Source organism: Zalophus californianus, chromosome 12 (assembly GCF_009762305.2).
Source record: "Zalophus californianus isolate mZalCal1 chromosome 12, mZalCal1.pri.v2, whole genome shotgun sequence".
Classification (NCBI taxonomy): Eukaryota; Metazoa; Chordata; class Mammalia; order Carnivora; family Otariidae; genus Zalophus; species Zalophus californianus.
In genome coordinates, this window is record NC_045606.1 from 73252372 (window position 1) to 73277162 (window position 24791).

At 38.9% G+C, this 24791-nt stretch overlaps 1 protein-coding gene across 2 annotated transcripts in view; it reads left to right on the forward strand.

Annotated features, from left to right (window-relative positions):
- CAV1 (caveolin 1) overlaps positions 1-22477 on the forward strand; it is a 36594-nt gene extending 14117 nt beyond the window's left edge. For both annotated transcript variants that reach the window (XM_027574529.2, XM_027574528.2), the window contains exon 3: positions 20265-22477. In XM_027574529.2, coding sequence (XP_027430330.2) covers positions 20265-20606 — 342 coding nt within the window. In that variant the 3' untranslated portion in view covers positions 20607-22477. The remainder of the gene's footprint in view (positions 1-20264) is intronic.
- Positions 22478-24791: the final 2314 nt, after the last annotated feature.

Genomic DNA, 24791 nt, shown 5'->3' on the forward strand with positions numbered 1-24791 from the left:
CAAGATCTCCAAGGTGATAATCACTATTGTAAATGTACCCTTAAATGAATCCAGCATGCTCCATTCCCCTTGGGCAATAGAGGATGCAAACTAAGTCTACCAGTTGTTCATAAACACTAAACATCTCAATAATTTAATGATAGTTTAAAGGAAGTATAATGGGGGTGCCTAGGTGGCTAAGTCAGTTAAGCATCTGCCTTTGGCTCAGGTCATGCGGGTCCTGGGGTGGAGTCCCACATCAGGCTCCCTGCTCAGCGGGGAGTTTGCTTCTCCTTCTACCCCCCCCCCCCCGCTTATGCCCTCTCTCTCTCAAGCTCTCTCTCTCTCAAATAAATAAATGAAATCTTAAAAAAAAAAAAAAAGGAAGTATAATGGATGGAATCAAAAGGACAATGTAATGAGAAGAAATGTCACCTACAAGATTGTCTACTTCATTTGCTATTTGTCAGATTTATTAAGAATGGGTACCTATTTTGATCTTATGAGGGAAGTAGAGATGCTAGAAAGATCCTAAGGAATAACAAAAGGAAGGAGATAGGGATGAAGAGAAACTCTCAGGTATGGCTGAGGAGGGACTGCTTTGTCTGAACAATCCGTTAGAAGAGCTGGAAGGGAACGTGGCATGACAGTTGCCTTTAGGTATGCCAGGTTATTAAGAGACTTACAAGAAAAATACTGCTCTGACACAATCACCATTCGGGACAAGGAAAAAGGAGGAAGGGTTGTACACTTAGTTTAAAAAAAAAAAAGTATTAGGTTACCTGGGAGAAGAAATTCCAAGTAATAATAATGGTTAATCCCAGGAATGTGTCACAGTTGTTTTAAAATGATTGTGTGTTAAATTCCTTGTCTATGTAACTTCTCAAATCCCTCTACCTCTACAATTACAATTAGGTGTATAACAACATTGACATACAGTATCATAATTAAGCACCGGCATACATACAAACACTTCCCTCTATTCCATCAGGATACCTGGTTTGTTTTGGGGCAAAGAGGTGTTAGTATGGCATTGTTTTAAACAGTGGTTGAGAATGCAAGTGGTAAACATCTAAAAGTAGAACACTGCAAAATGCATGCATTGTATGTACCAAAAGGTCAGTATGAAACATTATCTTTATGGCAAGCCTGCCCATCCACTCCCTCCTACACATTGTATATTCATACAATTTCTCAGCTTGAATAAACCCTTATTGTGATGTAAACCCATGAGAGAATATGGCTTCTGCAAAGGGTGGCTGTTTTTGTGACTTTCGACCAGAGGTTCTTTACCCAAGCTGTAGATCATCTGGGGAACATTTTGAAATACTTTTGTGTCTATCCATTCCCTAGAAATTCTAACTGAACTGAACTATGATGGGGCCCAGGCCTACGTACTGTGTTTTGTTTTGTTTTTGAAAGCTCCCCAGGTGATGCTAATGTAAGAGCTGGAATTGAATCTGGTTTAGACTCTCAGTTAGAATTTCTTAATAATAAAAACATGTGCTATGATAAAACTTTCAGGACCATAAGGGCCACAGTGGGGAAATTATTACTTCTTTAGGTCCTCATCTTGGGGAGTCTTTAGCATTTTTATTGGAATATGGTATTGTCTCTCAAATTCCAATTACAAAAAATACTTTCTGGGACTCTACTGTAGCAACTGCAAAAGACAGACTTTGTATGTGGGATAAATCTCATGTCACTTATGTAATCCAGCCCTATTGTTTCCCCTTTCTTTGCTTGTTCTTTCTATTCTCCCCAAGAGGAAGATCATCTGGTTAGAGTGTCATCCCTTTTCCCCCTTTTTCTACCTGGGTTCATGGCTCAGGCATACTAAAGTGGAGCTAACGACATGCACTAGTTTTTCTCCTAATGGTTGCAGAGGCTACAGGAAGCTTCAGTGGACCTAGGGACAGGCAGGTCTCCTTCATTTCTCCAGTGCCTGGCGCAGAGAAGAGACCTCAAGTCACTAAGAAGTGCTTTACTGATGCCAATCACTCTTCACAGCAGATGGGGAAACTGAGCCTCAGAAGAAATCTGAATTCTAGCCCTCTCGGTCACTGACCTCAAGTGGTACCTTGGGCCTTGGAAAAGTCACTTGGACCCTTGGACAGCAGTTTCTTCACCTATAGCAATCAAGAAGAGACTAGATGGTCCCTAAGTTGCTTTCATTTCTAAAATTCTGTGATCTGTTTGACCAGTATTCATAAAAGAGTGGAAGCCTGTAAAGGTGCATGAAGTCCATTAGAGAGAATGGTGGAAGACCCCTCACCTATACTACGTTTATTACCTTCTTCCTAGATTTTACCAATGGTCATTCTCATTCTTAATATTCAGGCTGTGGGATTTAGCTAGTCATTTTTGAAATACTGAGCTATCAACAGATAGCATGCTGAGTGCAAATATACCACAAATAAATATTTGGGACTAAAAAGATCAAGAGCTGGAGTTCATTTCCCCTTCTCATCTGTGCTCAGAACTGTGTGGTCCCTTTTATTGCCCTTGCCTCAAAATTGGGCTTTTTGTGTTCCAAGATAGATAAGAAAATCAGTTCCAAAGTCGGTTACAAACTTTCAGGAATCTTTTTTTGTAACCAGTTAACTCCTCTTAGTTCACATAACACAGTGCATCATTACCTGCAAATTTAGTTAGAGCAATGGTCTTAAAAAGGTCTAGCACAATAAGAAATACTCAGACTTTCCGAGTGCTGACAGTTGTCAAATTCATTGAGTTCATGTGGCCACATTTCTGAAGTTCTTTTAACAGCCCATCTGTGAGCAATTGGATCAGATGACTAAGAACTACAGAGCAGAAGCACTATTGCTTTGAGTCAGATTTTCCCATTAGCCAGCTATAGTTTATTTCTCTCTGATCCATAAAAAGTTTCAAATTTAGGGCCCTGTCTGATTTTAATCCCATCACTTAGCACCCAAGCCATATGATTCTGCAGGTAAACATGAAGTTGTTTGAATTCCAGACCAACTGAACATTCTTCAGGAACTCATCAGCTCCCTAAGCAAAGCTATGTGTACATCTGTAGGTTTGAACCCAAATTTCATGAGAAGCAAAAACTGAATTAATCTGACTTCACTGTCATTAGTCACCTTTGATCACTCTTTTACCAAAATTACTGTGACTGGGTTAGAATAAATTAATGCAATCAATAAATGCAATTACCCTTGGACAGGATAATAAGACATTCAGAACTTCTTTCCTAAAGGAGATTTTTATCAGGTTATTACTCTTGTAAATAGAAGAAAGAGAGAAATATAATGTAGCAAAATGGCAGCATTCACTAATTCATTCATTAATTCAGCAAATATTAACTTAGTACGTATAATATTCCAGGGAGCTTATAGTCTAGTAGCAGAAATAATCTCTCTCTCCCTCTCTCTCTGACACATACACACACACACACACACACACACACACACACACACACACTCACTCACTCACTCACTCAAACCATTAAATAAATGTCAGATACGCTGGATGATAAAAACATTCAGGTGAATACAACCCAGCAATTGCACTACTAGGTATTTACCCCAGAGATACAAATGTAGGGATCTGAAGGGGTACGTACACCCTGATGTTTATAGCAGCAATGTCCACAATAGCCAAACTATGGAAAGAGCCAAGATGTCCATCGACAGATGAATGGATAAAGAAGATGTGGTATATATATATACAATGGAATATTATGCAGCCATCAAAAGGAATGAAATCTTGCCATTTGCAACGACGTGGATAGAACTGGAGGGTGTTATGCTGAGCAAAATAAGTCAATCAGAGAAAGACATGTATCATATGACCTCACTGATATGAGGAATTCTTAATCTCAGGAAACAAACTGAGGGTTGCTGGAGTTGGCAGGGAGAGATGGGGTGGCTGGGTGATAGACATTGGGGAGGGTATGTGCTATGGTGAGTGCTGTGAATTGTGTAAGACTGTTGAATCACAGACCTGTACCTCTGAAACAAATAATACATTATATGTTAAAAAAAATAAAAAAGAAGATAGCAGGAAGGGAAAAATGAAGGGGGGGAAATTGGAGTGGGAGACAAACCATGAGAGACTATGGACCTGAGAAACAAACTAAGGGTTCTAGAGGGGAGGGTGGGGGGGGGGATGGGTTACCCTGGTGATGGGTATTAAAGAGGGCACGTACTGAATGGAGCACTGGGTGTTACACGCAAACAATGAATCATGGAACACTACATCAAAAACTAATGATGTAATGTATGGTGATTAACATAATAATAAAAAAAATCCAGGTGAGAAAAGGGGTGGGCACCAGAAAGAAGTCTTTGAAGAAAGAACATTTAGGTTAACACATGACCAATAACTTAGAGTTAGCCAGGTGAAGAGTGATGGAAGGAATGTTCCAAGCAAAACCAATGGCCAGGTAGGAAGGCCCTAAAGCAGGGAAGGGCCTGGACCACTGCCTGAAAGAAATTACTCAAAATTCCAGTGTACACTCACATGATTACTGATTTGGAGGAAAGCAAGAAAATGAATTCCTCTTCCTCAACAGTTAAGGTAGTGCACAACAGAAGGACATCACCTCTCCTTGGTAATGATTCCTGAGTGAGCTTGAGCAGCCAGAGGCCATCTATTTCATTTGCACTACTCCCTTTCCAATGACCTATAACGAGCTCATCAACCCTATTCTGACTCTGTTTCCTCGTTTGATTTATTCCATCCTCAAAAAGTAGGTGCTTCATAAATATTGAATGAATGAATGAATGAATGAACTCACAAGGCCACAGTACTATAAACCAAAAATTCCTGCAATAAATATACAAGCATTCTAGGCTATAAATATCTCTAAAGTTCAAGTCCTATCTCATCACATCAAATTCTGATTTTCTAGAGCAGTGGATTTCAATCAAGGATAATTTTGCACCCCCTCCTAGGGGACATTTGGCAATGTTTGCAGTTATTTTCAGTTGTTACAGTTTAGGGGGTACTACTGGCTTCTAATAGGTAGAGGACAGGGATACTGATAATCACTCTACAGTGCACAGAACAGCATGTCTACATTCACCCCAACAACAAAGGATTATCCATTCCGAAATGCCAACAGTGCTCAGAGAAACCCCATCGTAGAGGTTGGGGGCTGTGTCTTGGGAGTCACATATGGGCTATGATTATCCTTGCTTACATCTGACAAGAACTCTAGTTTAGATCCTCTTCCTCACTTGCCTAGCAATGTTGAAACCTGCAGAGATTTATTTCATCCATTTTCTATTTGTTTAATAAACAAGACTCCAAGCACTGGAGGGAAAAATATTCCAGCAGTGAGGTAAGATGAAAGCTATTAGTAACCCTAGTTTGATTTGACTGGATGGTAGGAAACAACCCCTGCCATCAGGAAGTGAATTGTAGAAACTGAAAAGTAGTTAAGACTGTTTAAAAAGCTCTGGTTCAAACAAATGTCTATGTGAACCAATAGGTAGTTTGAAAATGGTGAAGACGTTTCTGTTTCTTATGTCTTTGTTAGAATGGAAAGAGCTTTTATTTTCTTTAGTGTGGTAATCATTCATATTTTTCCCATGACACACCCAGAAGTTTAAAAGAGTAACAAACTCCCAAGTGTAAACACAGAATTGAGTGAGCAAGTAAGGCGTGCTCACTAAAGTGAATGAATCCTTATAATTGCCTGTTTGGATAGAATAAGATTTCCATGCATTAACCAATGCAAGACTTTTCTATTAAGAAAGAGAACTTCCAACACTTCTAAGGGCTGAAGTTATTTCTCCTCAAGGATGGCACACACAAGTGCCCCCAAGGTATCACTCCTTCCTATTCAAGTTCAATGCTTCAGTCTCAAGGCTCCTATCACTAGCCCTTGCATGGCCTATTTTTACACTATTCACTGTTCCATGTCATTCATTTGGTGACACTCAACAAGTGCCACCAAATCGATACCAGAAGTCTGAAGATTTAAATAAGGAATCAAAAGATATGCAGCCTGCTTTGTACTGAGCCATCTACAACTAGGCACTTTTTGTGACCATAAAAATGTGAGGCTATGTGGACTGAAGAGATATTTCTGGGTTCCTGAAGAAGGCTCAGAACCAGCTGGTTGCAGGCACACTGAATGTGGTTTTAGGTTTCTACCTAGGATCCCAGAAAAAAAGGGTGGAGAGCCTACTCGAGGAAGTATGAAAATGCTCTGAAACCCGGAAATCATCTCATCATGGAGGATAGTTTTTAGTAGTTTTTGAAAGGGATGTATAATCATTTCCTGGGGCTACCTTAACAAGTATCACAAACTGGTGGCTCATAGTTCTGGAGGCCAGATGCCCAAAATCAAGATGTCAGCAGGGCCATGCTCCCTCTGAAACCTGTATGGGAATCCTTCTTTGTCTCTTCTTAGTTTCTGGTGGTTTGCTGGCAATCTTTGGCATTCCTTGGATTGCAGCTGCATAACCCCAATCACATGGCCTTCTCCCTGTGTGTTTTCTCATTACCATCTTCTTTTATTTTAATAATTTTTTATTGTTATGTTAATCACCATACATTACATCATTAGTTTTTGATGTAGTGTTCCATGATTCATTGTTTGTGCATAACACCCAGTGCTCCACGCAGAATGTGCCCTCTTTAATACCCATCACCAGGGTAACCCATCCCCCCACCCCCCTCCCCTCTAGAACCCTCAGTTTGTTTTTCAGAGTCCATCGTCTCTAATGGTTCGTCTCCCCCTCCGACTTACTCCCCTTCATTCTTCCCCTCCTGCTATCTTCTTCTTCTCTCATTACCATCTTCTTATAAGGATGCCAGCCATATTGGATGAAGGGCCCACCTTAGTCCAGTATGACCTCATCCTAACTACATCTGCAAGACCTGTCTCCAAATATGGTCATATTCTGAAGTACTGGGGATTAGGATTTCAACATATCTTTTTGAGGGGGACACAATTCAATGCATAACAGGATGTAAACTAGGAATATATATCTTTGTTATCAAAACAGGGAAATTTAACTTAAATTTTCCAACTGTAATACAAACCCTAGGATAATTCATACTCTCTCTTAAGAAGAGCAAAAGATGGAGAAACCTGTTGGCTACTTTCAAATGAATGAAAAAGAAAAAGAAGGCAAAAAGGAATTAATCTAAAGCAAAGAGAGTCCCATTACTTCATGTTGTTACTATTTTCTGACAAATCCAGGAGCTCAGGGGTGCCTGGGTGGCTCAGTTGTTAAGCGTCTGCCTTCGGCTCAGGTCATGATTCCAGGTCCTGGGATCGAGCCCCGCATCGGGCTCCCTGCTCGGTGGGAAGCCTGCTTCTGAACCCTCTCCCACTCCCACTGCTTGTATTCCCTCTCTCGCTGTGTCTCTCTCTGTCAAATAAATAAATAAAATCTTAAAAAAAAAAAAAAAATCCAGGAGCTCAGTCAGCTGGGGCATCATCTTCCCCAGGGCATATTTGGTTGCCATGTGCCTCATGTTTATAATAAACTCCAGAAGGTTGATGCACTTGATAGAGATAACCTAATCCTTCTTGTTTGCATAATGGCAGAATGCAAAATAAGCATTCACCTGCCTGAAATGATTTCAAAATGCCAAGAGGTTCTCCTTTCCCAAATATCTCCTCCATTTCTCCCAACACTGTTACTGAAATCCCTGACACTTCCCCTCTTCTCCTGGTTGGAGTGCCTGGGCCAGAAGCTCCTGATGTAGCACCGGCCATTGCCCAGGCACTGTCCCAAACATTTTGCATAAGTTAAGTCATTTTGCATATAGAACAATGCTATGGAGTACTATTTTACCACCAGTTTACAGGTGAGAAACTAAGACAGAGAGGCTTAGTAGCTTATGTGAGATAACAGAGCAGAGTTGAGATTCAAACCCAGCCCTGGTGCTATCAACCAGGGAACAATACTGCCTCTCAAAAGTAACTAACCTACCGTCATGCCCACTCAGAAATGAGTGTCAGATTTTTCAGAGCCTCTCACCTAGCACAGAATGAATCCTAAGGCAGTTTGTTTCTCAAAGTGTTCTCCCCAGACCACTTGCCTCAAAATGGAGGGAGGGGGTACAGATACCTTAGAACCACTGATTCAGAATCCCAAGGCCCAGGAATCTACATTTTAACAAACATCCCCAGAAACTTCTTGAGTGTACTAATGTTGGATAATCACTGGCCCTATAGGAATGGAATAAATTATAATGGTGTGGTAAATCTGGAAAAGCCAGAGAAAGATGACAAGGCAATGGGGACCCTAGTAACATGGTCAGTCAAATGACCCAGGGATCCTGGCTATAGAGGAGCTTGGTTGCTGGGGAGTGAGGATAATGCTGAGCATGGAGGTTTGACAGCCTGAGGACAGCCACATCCTCTGCCTTGGATCACTTGCTCTGTCCTGGTGACCATCATTATTTGCTGAGTCAGGGAGGCATGTTCTATTAGTTTGGGGAATGACAGATGGGAAGCATGGATGCAGGCAAGAAAGAGCAACCAGAGCATGTGGATTCAGAAATTCCTATGTGATTCCATTTGAATGAGCAGGGTTGCATAAACAGAACAAGAATTTTGGTGTGGGGTTAAAGAGAATGGTATGATAGAGGGAGAAGTGAACGAGGATCTGAGAGATGTAAGTCCTGTATTTGGTCCAGTCACTGATTACAACCTCCCTGAGGCTCAGTCTTCTAGTCTGTAAAATAGGGAAGATAACTCCTGCCTTGCAGCTCCTCACATACATACAGGATGTGATGTGAACCCAGTGAGGCACATAGTGCTCCATACCATCCGTAAGTTATTGCATCCCAAGGCCTCTGTAAAAGTCTGCTGCCTCTGAATAAACAGTTGACCCTTGAACTAATGGCACCAGCCCTCTGTGCAGTCAAAAATCCATGTATAACTTTTGACTCCCCCAAAACTTAACTACTAAGAGCCTACTCTTGACCAGAAGCTTTACTGATAACATGAATAGTCAATTAAAACATATTTTAGTTGTTATATGTATTATGTACTATATTCTTAAAATAAAGTAAGCTAGAGAAAAGACAATGTTCTTAAGAAAATCATAAGGAAGAGAAAACACATTTACAGTACTGTATTGTATTTATCAAAAAAAAAAAAAAATCTGTGTATAACTGGACCCACACAGTTCAAACCCATGCTCAAGGGTCAACTGTATCTACCACCCTAATGCTCTGCCTCTCTCTGTACCTCTTCTTATACTCCTGCCAGGAAAGCAAACACAGTCACCCATATTCACTGTAAAGTACAAATTACCTGTAGGCCTCCTTTCCTGCACTGGGAACACACACACACACACACACACACACACACACACACACACACAGGAAAACATGGGGAGAAAAAACAAGTTTACTCCCTCACCCTATCCATTCCCACTGGGGTGTTCTGCTGATCCCCTGCTTCCTTTCCAAGACCCCACCTCACCATACTCCATTGCATGCCCCCTGCTTTTAGGCTATTAGGTTCACACAATTGTATTCAGATCACTGGGGGCAAAACCCAACCAAGCAAAAACATCCTTTAATCAATTATTTTCTAAATCATCTTTCCTTAAAGGTGAAGACTTCTGAGCTTGAATTGCCCCTTTCCATGGTGCCCAAGTCACCTAAATGATAACCAAACCTCCACTTAATTTTGATCAGAATGTTCATTGCATCATAGGGCTATGGTAAATAAGAACATCATTTTGAATAAAATGAGATACCAAAAAAATAGATAAATAAAAGTGCACTGTGATAGCAGGCAAAGAATTAATAGGAGATAATATGGTGGTTAGTGAAATGTTATATATATGCCTATATCCTTCTGATGGACATTTATAGCTCCTTTAAAAAAGTATACATATTGAAGAAATATTTATTTTCTAATTAATGTGTGCATAGTACTACTAGGTATCATGGAAGATACCAAGATGGGTGCAGCAGACCCAGACCTCCCTTAAGTCCTGGTTTGGGCCAGTCATTTATTGGTAAAGTGACCTCTTCTTAGTGGGAAAATAAAGGATGGTTTTCCATTCTTATTATGAAGATAACCTAGAATTTCACAAGTTTGTGAAGAGAAGCAGATGAGTGAAGCAGGGCACTATAAATGTGAAGTATCATTATTCTGAGGCTTCTGTAATGTCTGGAAAACAACAAGAGGAAGGTCAGTCCAAAGGAAGAGACTCAAGGGTCCCAGCTGGAGGCCCAGGTCAAGGACTGCAGATCTCCTCTGAATTCCTCTTCTTGTACCCCAACCCTCTCCTCTCACTCAGAGAGGTAGATAAATACCCCCATTTTACCCTCTTCCAGCTTGAAACCCTGATTAGTAATGCAGACATCTCCCCTCCTCCCCAGGAGGCAACCCTGTGTTCTTGTGCAAGGTGAAGTTGCCTAGTACCTGCCACCCCAAGGCAGCCCAAATCACATCAGTGTTCCCACCCCAGGTTTACATTTTTTTAGGGCCGCATAGGGATCCCCTGGGAATCCAAGTAATTGCAGGCATTAACACAATCCAGGCCTCCTGTTTTTAGTTGGTGCTGCAAGAACACTGCAGCTTTTTCCCTCAGTAGCCCAGTAAACACGTGGGTATTTGCCTTGCCCCGGAGAAAACACATGGGCATTAGGGCAAAGTTCCTGTATTCTGGTAACATTTAATTGTGCTAGTTCTCAACCCTCTCTACACCCATACATTCGTGCATATTTATTTTGTTGACTTCAAAGGCTGTTCAGCATGTTGGAAATATGTGCGAGAACAGTGAAGGGAGCTTGCAATTAGTCTAAACCTTCTTTCTGCATGATTGGGTTTGGTACATACGTTCGAATTTTAGAAGTACATATTTGGTATTTTTAAATATACTTTTGTTTATACTGGGTTTAGAATCATGAAAATAAATCAGTATTTCTATTGCCAGTTAGTGTGTTTTTCATAATAAATAAGTCATTCATCCTTGTCCAGTAATACATATTTATAGGTTTAAATTAGGAAAAGCTTTTCAAAGGGAATTTCCATTCATTATCTACCAACTTCCAGATGCCATCCAGCATATGAGGAGCTTCCAGAGAGAAGCAGGAAGCAAACTAGGGCTTCAAGGCATGGAAGGAAAAGAAAGAGTAGCAAGGACAAAAAGGAGCTGTTACTAGATCCAAAGGGACAGGCATAACTCTGGTTTAGTCTTTTACATGAGAAAAGAAGAGAAATCTTGTTAAAAATACAGATTCCTCAGGTCCTGCCCCAGAGAATCTGATTTGAGAATGAAATGGGGCCTGAATATTTGCATTTTTTTAAAAGATTTTATTTATTTATTTGAGAGAGAATGAGAGATAGAGAGCACGAGAGGGAAGAGGGTCAGAGGGAGAAGCAGACTCCCCGCTGAGCAGGGAGCCCGATATGGGACTCGATCCTGGGACTCCAGGATCATGGCCTGAGCCAAAGGCAGTAGCTTAACCAACTGAGCCACCCAGGCACCCTGAATATTTGCATTTTAACAAGCACCCTCCCCTAGTTGATTCCCTTGCCACATGGTCCCTGCTGAGGAATTGGGGACCCCTGTGCTAGTTCACTCACAAGTATTAAGTATAAGAGTCCAGATTTGGTGATGGGCCTTCTATATGGAGCTGGCTCTTAGTCTTTGGTACATATCTGGTCATAAATCCAAGCCACTTTAAGTAAATGAATGATTGCACCATAAATAGCCTAAAACTTTTCTAACATTCTGTTTGACGTGAACTGAAGGAAGTTGAAAATGCTCTTTCCTTTTCATATATTTCTGAATTTTGCCCCAAGACCGAATTCCAGGATATTTATTTTGTTGTTGTTGTTGTTGATCTCAATTCAATTAACATCTAATATATTATTGGTTTCAGAGATAGAGATCAGTGATTCGTCAGTCTTATATAATACCCAGTGCTCATTATATCACATGCTCTCCTTAATGTCCATCACCCAGTTACCCCATCCCTCCACCCCTCCCCTCCAGCAACCCTCACTTTGTTTCCTATGATTAAGAGTCTCTTATAGTTTGTCTCCCTCTCCAATTTCATCTTGTTTTATTTTTCCGTCCCTTCCCCTATGATCCTTTTGTTTCTTAAATTCCACATATAAGTGAGATCATATGATAATTGTCTTTCTCTGATCGATTTATTTCACTTAGCATAATACCCTCTAGTTCCATCCACGTCATTGCAAATGGCAAGATTTCATTCTTTTTGATGGCTGAGTAATATTCCATTGTGTATCTATACAACACCTTCTTTATTCATTCATCTGTCGATGGACATTCTGGGCTCTTTCCACAGTTTGGCTATTGTGGACACTGCTGCTATAAACATTGAGCTGCACGTGCCCCTTCGGATCACTACATTTGTATCTTTGGGGTAAATACCCAGTCAGGCAATTGCTGGGTCGTAGGGTAGTTCTATTTTCAACTTTTTGAGGAACCTCCCCCCTGTTTTCCAGAGTGGCTACACCAGTCTGCATTCCTACCAACAGTGTAATAGGGTTCCCCTTTCTCCACATCCTTACCAACATCTGTCGTTTCTTGACTTGTTAATTTTAGACATTCTGACTGGTGTGAGGTGGTATCTCATTATGGTTTTGATTTGTATTTCCCTGATGCTGAGTGATGCTGAGCATTTTTTTCATGCATCTGTTGGCCATTTATATGTCTTCTCTGCAGGAATGTCTGTTCATGTCTTCTGCCCATTTCTTGATTGGATTATTTGTTCTTTGGGTGTTGAGTTTGATAAGTTCTTTATAGATTTGGGATACTAGCCCTTTATCTGATAAGACATTTGGAAATATCTTCTTCCATGCTTTTGGTTGTCTTTTGGTTTTGTCAACTGTTTCCTTTGCTGTGCAAAAGCTTTTTATCTTGATGAAGTCCCAAGAGTTCATTTTTGCCTTTGTTTCCCTTGCCTTTGGGACGTGTCCAGCAAGAAGTTGCTGTGGCCGAAGTCACAGAGGTTGCTGCCTGTGTTCTCCTCTAGGATTTTGATGGATTCCTATATCACATTTAGGTCTTTCGTCCATTTTGAGTCTATTTTTGTGTATGGTGTAAGGAAATGGTACAGTTTCATTCTTCTGTGTGTGGCTGTCCAATTTACCCAACACCATTGGTTGAAGAAACTGTCTTTTTTCCATTGGATATTCTTTCCTGCTTTGTCAAAGATTATTTAACCGTAGAGTTGAGGGTTCATTTCTGGGTTCTCTATTCTGTTCCATTGATCTATGTGTCTGTTTTTGTGCCATACTCTCTTGATGATTATAGCTTTGTAATAGAGCTTGACCAGGATATTTATTCACTGTATATAATTTTCTATAAGCATGAGAACTGAATTATCTAATAGAGAAGAGAAAGAAAGTAGAACATAAGAAATGAAAAAAAATAAGAAACGACAATCAAAATAAAGGTGGTTTGCTTTGGAATTGTTTTAATTATCCCTGGTGGCATAACAAATTACCCCAAAATTCAGTGTCCTGTAACAACAAACATTTATTATCTTCAGAGTGTCAGGATTCCAAGCGTGGCTTAGCTTAGTAGTTCTGGCTCAGGGCCTCTCAAGACTGCAACCAAAGTATCAGGGCTGGAGTCACTTCAAGGCTCAACAGGGAAAGGATCTACTTCCAAGCTCACTCACATGGTTGATAGATTCAGTTCCTCCCAGGCTGTTGGACTATGGGCCTCAGTTTCTCAATGATTGTTGGCCAGTGTCCTCCCTCAGTTCCTTACACACAGACCTCTCCATATGCTCACAACATAGCACTGGCTTCTAGCAGGGCAGACAAGCGAGAGAGTAAGAAAGGAAGCAAGACAGATGCCACTCTTTTGTAACCTAATCTTGGAAGTGACACCCCATCACTCTTGCCATGTTTTATTATCTAGAACCACATCTCTAACTCCAGCCCACACTCAAGGGGAGGGTATTACATGGGGCATGAATACCAGGAAGTAGGGGAGAAGGAATCATTGGGAGGCATCTTAGATGCTATTTATCACAAAATATGTTAATTTGTCTCTTTCATAGTTAATTTATCATCTTATTTATGCTTTACTAGAACTAAATGTTAATGTAAAGCCAACATTTTGTGATACAGTTTAGGAGCGTATTCTGGGAATAGAGTCTAGTAGTGCTAAAAAGATACACTGAGGTTAGAAATTGAACTCAGATCTCTAAATGTGGAAATATACAACTACTATGTCAACCGACAGAAAAGACTATTAGTTACTGTATCACTTAGGAATGTTTTCTTTTTTTTTTTTAAAGATTTTATTTATTTATTTGAGAGAGAGAATGAGAGAGAGACAGAGAGCACATGAGAGGGGGGAGGGTCAGAGGGAGAAGCAGACTCCCTGCTGAGCAGGGAGCCCGATGTGGGGCTCTATCCTGGGACTCCAGGATCATGACCTGAGCCGAAGGCAGTCACTTAACCAACTGAGCCTCTGCTATAGGTAACTGAAAATCTGAATAGCTGTGGCTTAAAAATAAGTGTGTATATATATATATATATATATATATATATATATATATATATATACACACACACTACCTTAGAAGTCTAGAACTGGCCAGCTACTGGCATTGTTTTTATAGGTTGACAATGGCAAAAGCAGCATATTTTATACTCTTGGACTTTAAAACATACATGTCACCTCATTGTCACAAGATGACTTCCCTACATCAAGGCAACACATCATACATATTCTAAGGAGGATAAAAGGGCAAAGGGCCATATCAAGCCCCTCCGTCTCTTTTCATAAGGAAGAAAAAGCTTTCCTGGAAGTCCCACCCAGCAGAACAGAGCCACATGTCTCCCTTAAACCAATCTCTCACCAAGGAGACTAACACTACCCTGGTAAGTCTAAACCAACCTAACTTATCTGTGAGATCAAAGGATTATTGCTATTACCTGAATAAATCAGGATTCTGTGGATGTTGGGCAGACAACACCCAAGTCTTCAGAAAACATCTTGTTTATTGTTAATTATGTGTTCTGTATATCCAGTACATTCACAATTTCTACTAACAGTCTAAAAAGATATTTCCTCATAGAAACAGAATATGCAAGCTTCATTGCTTATGAGACCCTAAAGGTACTTAAAGTTTCCCTCTTGAAAATTCCTTATTCAGAAATAAAATGTCCAGATTTTAGGACAAATAAACGACCCTGTATTTTATTAATCCTGTGTACATATAAAAAATGTTTTAAATATGGCTGTGACATACTTTTAACAAGATGAAACCTTCTTAGATTTATTACATTAGTAAAGTATTATCAAAACACAAGACAGATTGCTTTTCTTGACATCTGCTTCTAGATTTTTGTTGACTTATGTTTCCGAAAATTATAGCATAAGTCAATGCTGCACAAAGGAATTTAATGTCATTTATAAAATTCTAGTAATATAAACTGTTGATTCCTTATAAAGCATCTATTAAGACATAGAAATATCACTGAAACACATTTATGCTTTTGATCTTGAGGTCTGCATAATGATTCTTGCCAGAAGGGCAACTTGTTCCATAGATTACAGAACAGAAAATCAGTTCTTGGCAATGCAGGACAACCTCATCTGAGGCATCCCATTTTAAGAATATAAATGGCACCTGCATCTCTCGGTTTTTGTTTTTGTTTTAGAGCAAATCTCTAATTCCTCTTCTGCTCCAAATATAAGTGAGCAGATGAAGTTCCAGTCTAGGCAAGACCTATCCTCATTAAGGAATAAGAGGAATAAGTCCCTGAAAAAATGGAACTCCAGAGTGATAGTTCTAATGAGGGATAAACCAACCAATGATGGATGTGAATAATGAACACATTGGGGATTGTCAGAGAGAGGCACCATCACTCATTCAATAATAGACCCATGGGACTTCTTGAGAGGAAGATGATGTTCAAGTTCCAACACAAGCCTCGCTGTCTTTTGCACTGGCTACAGAATGTAGCAGCTACACTGACAGGGGATGTGTAGCAGACAGTAGCAGAAGAGCCCAGGAGAGTTCCTAAGCCTGAATTCCAATCCTGTGTCTGCCATAGGTGGGAAGGTATCCTTGATCTAGTCATCTGACAGCTTTGGCCATCAATTTCTCAAATGGGACTCCATTTCTTTAAGGATTCCTTTAGCTTTAAACATCTATGGAAATGCTGAGGAAACTGTGCTTTGGGTGATGGGGAATTTTGAACTAACTCTATATGGAATGACTGATTATCTAGCAGAACTTTCCTGGGTTCAGTGCATTATTGATACATATCAAAATGTGCAATGAAGATATTTTTTAGAATATTCCCTCCTGTTTTCTTCACCCTAGGTAGATATACAGAAATGTTCATGTTCATGCTGTAAAAAGGACATTTCTTCTAACTTCACATAGAAATAGCTTTCAAGTCAATGCCTTAGAAGGTAATGAGAGACTTACAGGAGACCTGGAGATATGAACGGGGTAGATGGACAAGGGATATGTTGAGAAAGATGTAAGTTCCTAGGGATATAGTATTGAGCACAGGGCTAAACCTAGGCCTGGGGATCAGGAAGTTAAAGTTCTAATTTCAGCTTTTCCACTGATTCACTTGGGACCTTGAGAATGGCCCATTTTAATCCTTCTGTGCCTCAGTTTCCTTATCTGCCAATTAGAGTGAGAGTTCTTGGCTGGATGCCCAGGATTGTGAGAACATACTGTGTGGGGCCAAGAAAATACAATCAGTACCAGAAATGCAAAACATCCTAGTTACTAGATGTCCTAACTTAAAATGGAAACACAATCAACAGTAATTCCTTTAATAATCAAAATGCGAATGTTTTAGGAAGCATATCTATGTGGGTCAAAATTAAGCAAGTAAGACTATTATAGGAGCTTGTAACCCCAGGTATATAAAAGCAAAAAGAGCTCACACTTGAAGTTGAACAAGTTTCAGCTTTGCCACTTAACATTTGTGTGACCTTGAGCAATTTTTTAACCTCCTACACCACCCTCATCTATAAAATGGAAATAATGGCCTTGCATCTCAGAGAACTGTGGTGAAGATCGTTACAGATCGAAATTAGCTCTTTTGAGCCACTGGTGCTTTGTGGTTCATAGTTTTTATTATAATTGTCAATTAAAAAGCTTAATCACCCACAGCAAGGAATTTTTTAATGCTACTATTTATTGAGCATTTACTATATTATAATGCTCTACACCCATGGTAAGCACCTTACATAAATTATCTCATGTACTCCTCACAAAAACCTATTACTATTACTGTTGCAGAAATGGAAGTAGAAAGAAAGTAAGCTTTATTTCTGGTTCCAATGTGTTTCTTTAACCTGCCTCACTTTCTTTTTCTCAGCTGTATCTAATTGGCTATAATTTTAGTAATCTTCAGCTATCTTAAATTTTCAGGACTAAAACAGCAACTAACTAACTGAATATATTTATATATCATGTTATTTTTGTCATGTTGCTGTCCACTCCTGGAGACCTCCTCTAAATTCACTTTAAGATAAATCATGCTCACTGGCAGTTAAGAATTTCTAATATGTTTGTCGAAAAATGCATTTATAGTTATGCTTAGAAAAACAAAGTTGTTATCAAGAAATCTTACCCACATTCATATGTCCATAGATCTCCACTAAGGACCAATTATATATATGATGCACATAACCTCATCACAACATTGTCCTCAGAGACCATGTTTTGAGAATTCTTACAGTTACCAGAAAAGTAAAATTCAGCACTCTTTTTTGTTAATGTGCTTTTTAACTATGAAATAGTAAAACTGCCTTGGAGACAATTTGAAAAACATTTTTCTAAAGCAATGTGGTATTGAAGAAAGAGTCAGTATCTTTCAGACCAGATTCAGAACTCAAATCCACCTCTTATCTATCTGGAAAATTTATTAACATTTCTGAAACTTGCATTTTTCCTATAAAGTGGGAATAATATATTAAGAGTTGATGTGAGTTAAATGAGAAGTGTCTGATCATAATAGCAAGTCAACAAACGTTAGTTAACTATCCCTTTCCTAGGAAAAGAATTCAAGGCAGGCATGCTTCAAGTTCTGCTCTGTAAAGAGGTGGGAGTACCCTACTCCGATAAAGTGCTCCCTGCCCTCCTTTGATAGTAGACTATCTTTACTTTTTAATAAAAGTGAGGTACCCTCTCCCATTGTACACTCAAAATGTATGTTCCCATTTCAGGGCATTCATGGACCATGATTGCTCATCTTTTGTCTGTTCTGGTGTATTACTTTTGACTTCACCAAATCTTTTTACAAAATAAGGTCATATTTAAAAAAAAATAAAACTATTGGGTATCTTGCAATTGGATGAAGAAAAACCACAGGTTTTTATTCTTAATAGCTTTGGGAAAATACAGTGTCAGAACAAAACCCCCATAGTGGACAATTAAGTAAAGTGCACAGAAATGTCATTAAAGGATTGATCTGACTTGCCACATATTTCATGCAACCTTTTAAAACACACAAGTAAATGTTTACCTCTGAGTCTAGATATAAAGAGGCAAAGAAAAAATTGGAATGACAATAAATCTGTTTGACTTCATTTACATAATTGCAGACATACCATTTTTACATATTACATTATTAAGGCATTGGACAATAGATCATAAAACAGAATGTTCTAGAAAATAAACTTTAATTATTGGTAAGCATCATGTACTTTTTCCAAAAGAAGTTTTATTGTGTTGAATCAAAGGTGGCATCTTGGCACTGAGAAGCTCCATGGAGTCACCCAAGACCTCATTCCCTAATCCTGAGCTTGCCTGGATTCCTGATGATGCTGGCAGTCATCAACTTGTTTGGATTTCAAACTACATTAGATCCCTTCATATAGCTGCCTTTGCCAAGCAATTGAGCTGGCTCTGTCCTACTGTTCTATTGGTAATTTTTTTATTCCTATGCTTCAATTGAGTTTATATAAATCCTTCCAGTGAGATAAAAGCTCCTGGGAATTCACTGTTTAGGCAAGAGGTACTGTGGGAGAGAATGCTATTAGGAAAGGTGTCAAGTTTGCATTCTGGTCCCACCATTGCTATTTGCTTCACGTTAGCAAGTCACCTTCACCTCTCTAAACTTCTATATCTTCTTTTGTAAAGGATAATAACCCACCTTCTCAGATTGGTATGAAACCCCAGATCACATAGAGATGATGCATGTAGAAGCACTTGGTTACTGTTAAGTGCTATGTACTGCAAACTCATTTGATTACTTCCTTGTGGCCAGCAAAAACGACTACTATAGGATTCACTGGTGTGGACCACTGATATTTGCATCTGTCTTATTCAAAACTTTACTCTGTTTAATTCAAAAGTGATTCCTTTCTAACTTTCTTCTTGCTGTTAATGTCACCTCAGTTTTCCTTAGCTGGCAAATCAGAATCTCAAAGCTCAAAACTCATCTTAGGCTTTTCTCTCTCCCTAACCTTGAAGTAACCAAATCCTGTGGGGTCTTCCTTTAACATCCCTGAAATTCATTCTTTTATTTTCTTTTTCCTGGCCACAATTCTAATTTGGGCCTTACCATCTCAAACCTGGGATACAACAACAGTCTCTTTGCCTTGAGTCTCTTTTCTCCAGCCTGTACACTGTTGTCAAATTCATCTTGATAAATAACCACATTGCATTCCCCCACTCCACTATCTTCAATAGACCCTCCACTGTATGTAAAATAAAATTGAGACTGACCTCAACTTTTCTTTCTAACTGTGCCCACACAGTTAGACACTCACTGTATCACCCTTTCTTGTTCCTGGGATCTTGCTCACACCATTTCCAAGGTCCCTCCTTCCTTCTTCTCCAAATCATACTCCATTTTCCAAGCCCTGCCGAAGTCTCACCACCCCATGAAGACTTCTTGAGTCCTCACAGCTCACAGTGATCTAATTTGCTGAAGAAATTCTACCCATGGAGTGTTCAAAGAGTCAACAATCAACTATGCACTAACTACCCCTCAAAACTGTATGTGTAGTTGTGTTGGAGTACAATTAGCTTAGGTCATGTCATTTACATTTCACTGAGCACCTTATATACTTATCCATGTTGCCAGGTTTTACTTAAAGGCAGGAAGTTTAAAGAAACATCTGGAGAACATGTTAGAAATTCTCCTGGATTCCACCCCCAGAGATGCAATAAGGTCCAGGTGGGGCCCAAATACCTGTTTCCAACAAGTTCAGAGTAATGCTGATGCTGCTGGGTACCCTCAAGCATCTCACATAGAACCTGTACATTAAAGATAATATGTATTTATGGATAGTCAGTAGTGTTTTTTCCTCTTTTTTCTATTGTAAGCTCATATTCTCACTTCTTCCTTTTAGATTGATTTTGAAGATGTGATCGCAGAACCAGAAGGAACACACAGTTTTGATGGCATCTGGAAGGCAAGCTTCACCACCTTCACTGTGACAAAATACTGGTTTTATCGCTTGCTGTCTGCCCTCTTTGGCATCCCAATGGCCCTCATCTGGGGCATTTACTTTGCCATTCTTTCTTTCCTGCACATCTGGGCAGTTGTACCGTGCATTAAGAGTTTCCTGATTGAGATTCAGTGCATCAGCCGTGTGTATTCCATCTACGTCCACACCTTCTGTGACCCGTTCTTTGAGGCTGTTGGCAAAATATTCAGCAATATTCGCATCAACATGCAGAAAGAAATATAAATGACATTTTAAGGATAGAAGTATACCTGATTCTTTTTTTTTCCTTTTAATTTTCTTGGTGCCAATTTCAAGTTTCAAGTTGCTGGCACAGCAACAGTATATGAATGAATTTTCTTGGTTCAGAACAAAGAAATCACTCAGTTTTCGTAATCATTATTTGTCTCTTCTGAGCTATTTCATCTATTTTTTTTTGGTGGTCTCAATTTTTTAAACCCGTTTAAAAATTTTTCCTTACATTCTTATTTACATGTGGACCATTGTTTTATTGGCTGAGATATGGACCTATTGTTGAGAGGTAATTTGAGAGAAATATGAAGAACTGAGGAGGAAAAAAAAAGAACAAACAACATCAAGTGCCTATTCTAAACTGTTGATCATTTTATGGTAAGGGAAGAATTCCTGGCTATGGCCATGAAGTGTACAGGTATGTGTGCAGGTTTTAAGCAAACTCTTCCCCCACCATCTGAAGTGTTAGTAGATTGTTGCTATTCACTTTAATGATCCAGTTGGATCTAGTGATCTTTATCAAGTTAGAAAACATAATCTGCATTCACATGTTCCAACTAATGCCTTACACTTCTTGTAATTTTAACCTGTGATTCTTTCTGTGCCTGAATATTTGTTATACAGATAATGAGACCTAAGTGCCTTCCTGTTCTTCGCATTTTCCTTTTCAAATAGGGTCCAACTCATTAACTTTCATTAGGTCAGCAGTCTTCCTGAAGACCAAAATTAGAAAATCCATTCTCCACGATTGTTTCCGACTCTCAGAAAGTTGGATAAAGTTCATGTCTGCATTTGATCACGCAGCATCTTTATCCATATCAAGTATGGTCTACATCAACCCCATGAAACGAATTAAGGTGGATGAATGGGACTGAGCCCTCTCTGGGCTGGCAGGAGTGGAAGCCAACTTTCCCTGCCTCTCATCAACTGAATGAGGTCAGCATGTCTATTCAGCTTCGTTTATTTTCAAGAATAATCACGCTTTCCTGACTCCAAACTAATCCATCACTGGGGTGGTTTAGTGGCTGAACATTGTGTTCCCTTTTCAGCTGATCAGTGGGCCTCTGGGGAAGGGCTCGTAAAATGGAAGCCATTGTGTGAGACTGTCAGAGTTGTTGCAAATGTGACCCCCTTCAAAGTAAAGCACTTGTAACCGTCTGTTACGCTGTGACACACAGCCCCTCCCCCCGCCAGGAGCTTTGGACCTAATCCAAGCATCACTTTGCTCAGAAAGAAGATGGGGAAGGAGGCAGTAATGAAAGATTGAGGTAATTTTGCTGGAATAAATTCAAATTCTTCTGAACTCAAACTGAGGAATTTCACCTGTAAACCTGAGTCATACAGAAAGTTGACTGGTACATTTAAAAGCTTTTTATTCCTCCTGCTCATATTAAGAGTCTGACCTTGGGGACATTATTTTTAACCTTCAGTTATATGCTTTTATTTTTATTTTCATATACCTATTGGAACTCTGCTTGATTTTATTTTTCATCTCTTCTAGTTTTCCTGACACTTTATCAACCTGTTACCTACGTTTAAGTTTTGCATTTAAAACAGACACTGGCATGGACATAGTTTTACTTTTAAACTGTGTACATAACTGAAAATGTAGTATATTGCATACTTTTTAAGTGTAAAGATATTTTTATCTTTATATGAGGAAAATCACTTGGGAAATTGCTTTGTGATTCAATCTGTAAACTGTGTATCCCAAGACATGTCTGTTCTAGTCCGTTATGCAAATCAATTGCTGGTCCAAAAGACTGCTGAAATTTTATATGCTTACTGATATATTTTACACTTTTTTATCTTGCATGTCCTGTAAAGGTTAAAAGCCTGCACAATAAAAATGTTTAACAGTTCAACAGTCAGCTTCACTATTTTTCCCCAAAACAGGTATGTATGTCAGTGTCTGTGTGGTGAGCATGTACATAGTGTGTGTATATTACTTGTAGTATGTTTGTGGGAGGTAATGGTCTTCCACTTGTCAATTACTGCAAAGTGGGATTAGGTGAGATCTTTGTTCTAAGGCCATCACCATGCATGACTTACCTCAGATAAAAATTATAATTAATAACAATTTATTTAGCAGTTTACCCAATGCTTTAAGTTTTTATTTAAATGCCAGTTAGTTAATATACAGTGTAGTATTAGTTTCAGGTGTATGATACAGTGATTCAACACTTCCATACAACACCCAGTGCTCATCACAAATGCACTCCTTAATCTCCATCACCTATGTAACCCATCTCCCCATCCACCCTATGTGTCATCTAATTTCAGCCCCCAACAACTTTGTGTGATGGATATTAATATTCTCATTTGGTAAAGGACACATCCAGGAGGCTGATGCTTTGAAATTTGCCATGTCTTAACCGGGATTTTTTTTAAGAGGCATATTTCAGTCACAATTTATTTTTGGCCTTGGCTAAGTTTACATTCAGAGCTTTTGTATTATTCAGGGTTCTGCAGAGAAGCAGAACCAATAAGAAATATATTGATTCTTCATATTCACAAATATATTGGTATATATAAAGAATAATATACAAAGCTATACAAAGACATATACACATAGATAAAGAGATTTATTTTAAGAAATTGGTTCACAAGATTTATGGAATCTAACAATTCTCAAGACATGTAGGGTGAGTTGACAAGCTGGAGACCCAAGAAAACCAAGGTATAATTCCTGTCTGAAAGCTGGCAAGCTCAAGACCCAGAAAAAGCTGATGTTTTAGTTCAAGTCCAAAGACAGTATAGAAACTAGTGTCTCAGTTTGAAGGCAGTCAGACAGGAGGAATTCTCTCTTATGCAGAGAAGGATCAGCCTTTTGGTTTATTTAGTCCCTTCAACTGATTGGATAAGGCCCAGCTACATTGGAGAGTGCCACCTGCTTTACTTAGTCTACCAATTTAAGTGAGATTCATCAAAAAACACCCTCACAAAACCACCCAGAATAATGTTTGACAAAATATCTGGGCACCTTGTGGCCCAGTCAAATGGGCACATAATATTAACTATCAAAGCTTCCAAACAAAATTTTGCAAAGGGGATCCTCTCTAATCTCTCTGGAATTCCTTTCATGAAGTTTACAGAGTCCCTCTCTTAGTTGGGCTCTCAAGAAAGTACTGAGACTACGTATTTAGTAACCCAGTCTGGCATTTATATTTGCCCAATAAATCCATTTCTAGTATATAAAGTAGAAACATGTCTTTAACCATGGTAGCATGTGAAATTCTGGCCAAAGTTATGCACCCAATTCAAGCAAAATTCATGAAGTGACTTTAAAGAGGGATCTTTTAGTTTTATTATTTGAATTTCTAAATGAATGCATATTAACAAAATCAAGACTTTACTTATATATATTTTAGTTCAGCCACACACATGAAACAGTTCCATTTCTGGACACACAAATAACTACATGGCTTCAGACAACTTTTATTCCATATTGGGAATAAGCAGCTTCATACTTCATACTTTCAGTAAGTGTTAGCTAAATAATAATACACACTAACCTAATAGAGTAGAGCTCTGTCTGAATAGTTGACTCATACCTTCTCTGATGTAGGCACTGATATTTATATGTTCCAGTTATAAATTAAAAGCCTTATTTATAAAACTGGGAGGAAAGGGGAGAGGTAGAGAAAGATATCTGTAACATAACATGAAGGGTAAAATCATAGAAGAAAACATCACGGCTATGAATACATAAAAATGTTAAACTTCTATATATGAAGAACAGTAGAAACAAATCTAAAACAATGATCAAGAGTGCTAAAAGAAAGTATGTGTATCTATATATGTGCATATATATGTATATTGCAAAGCATTATAGTACACTGAAATTATAGAGAACTCTCATAAATCAAGAAAAAGATGAACACAGTAGTAGAAAAATAAGCAAAGATATGAAAAGATAATTCACAAAAAGAAGTGCACAACAATCATACGAAAACACTTATACTCATTAGTAATGATATAATAAGAATCAAACCAATGAGATACTATTTTGCCTGAGTTTGCAGTGATAAAAAAATAATAATAATATCCAAGCATACTCATCCATTGCTTCGCAAATGTAATTGATAGGAACCTTTTGGAGGACAATTAAATATACATATGACTGATCCAAAAATGTCACTTATTTAATAAAAATAACGGGCACCTGGGTGGCTCAGT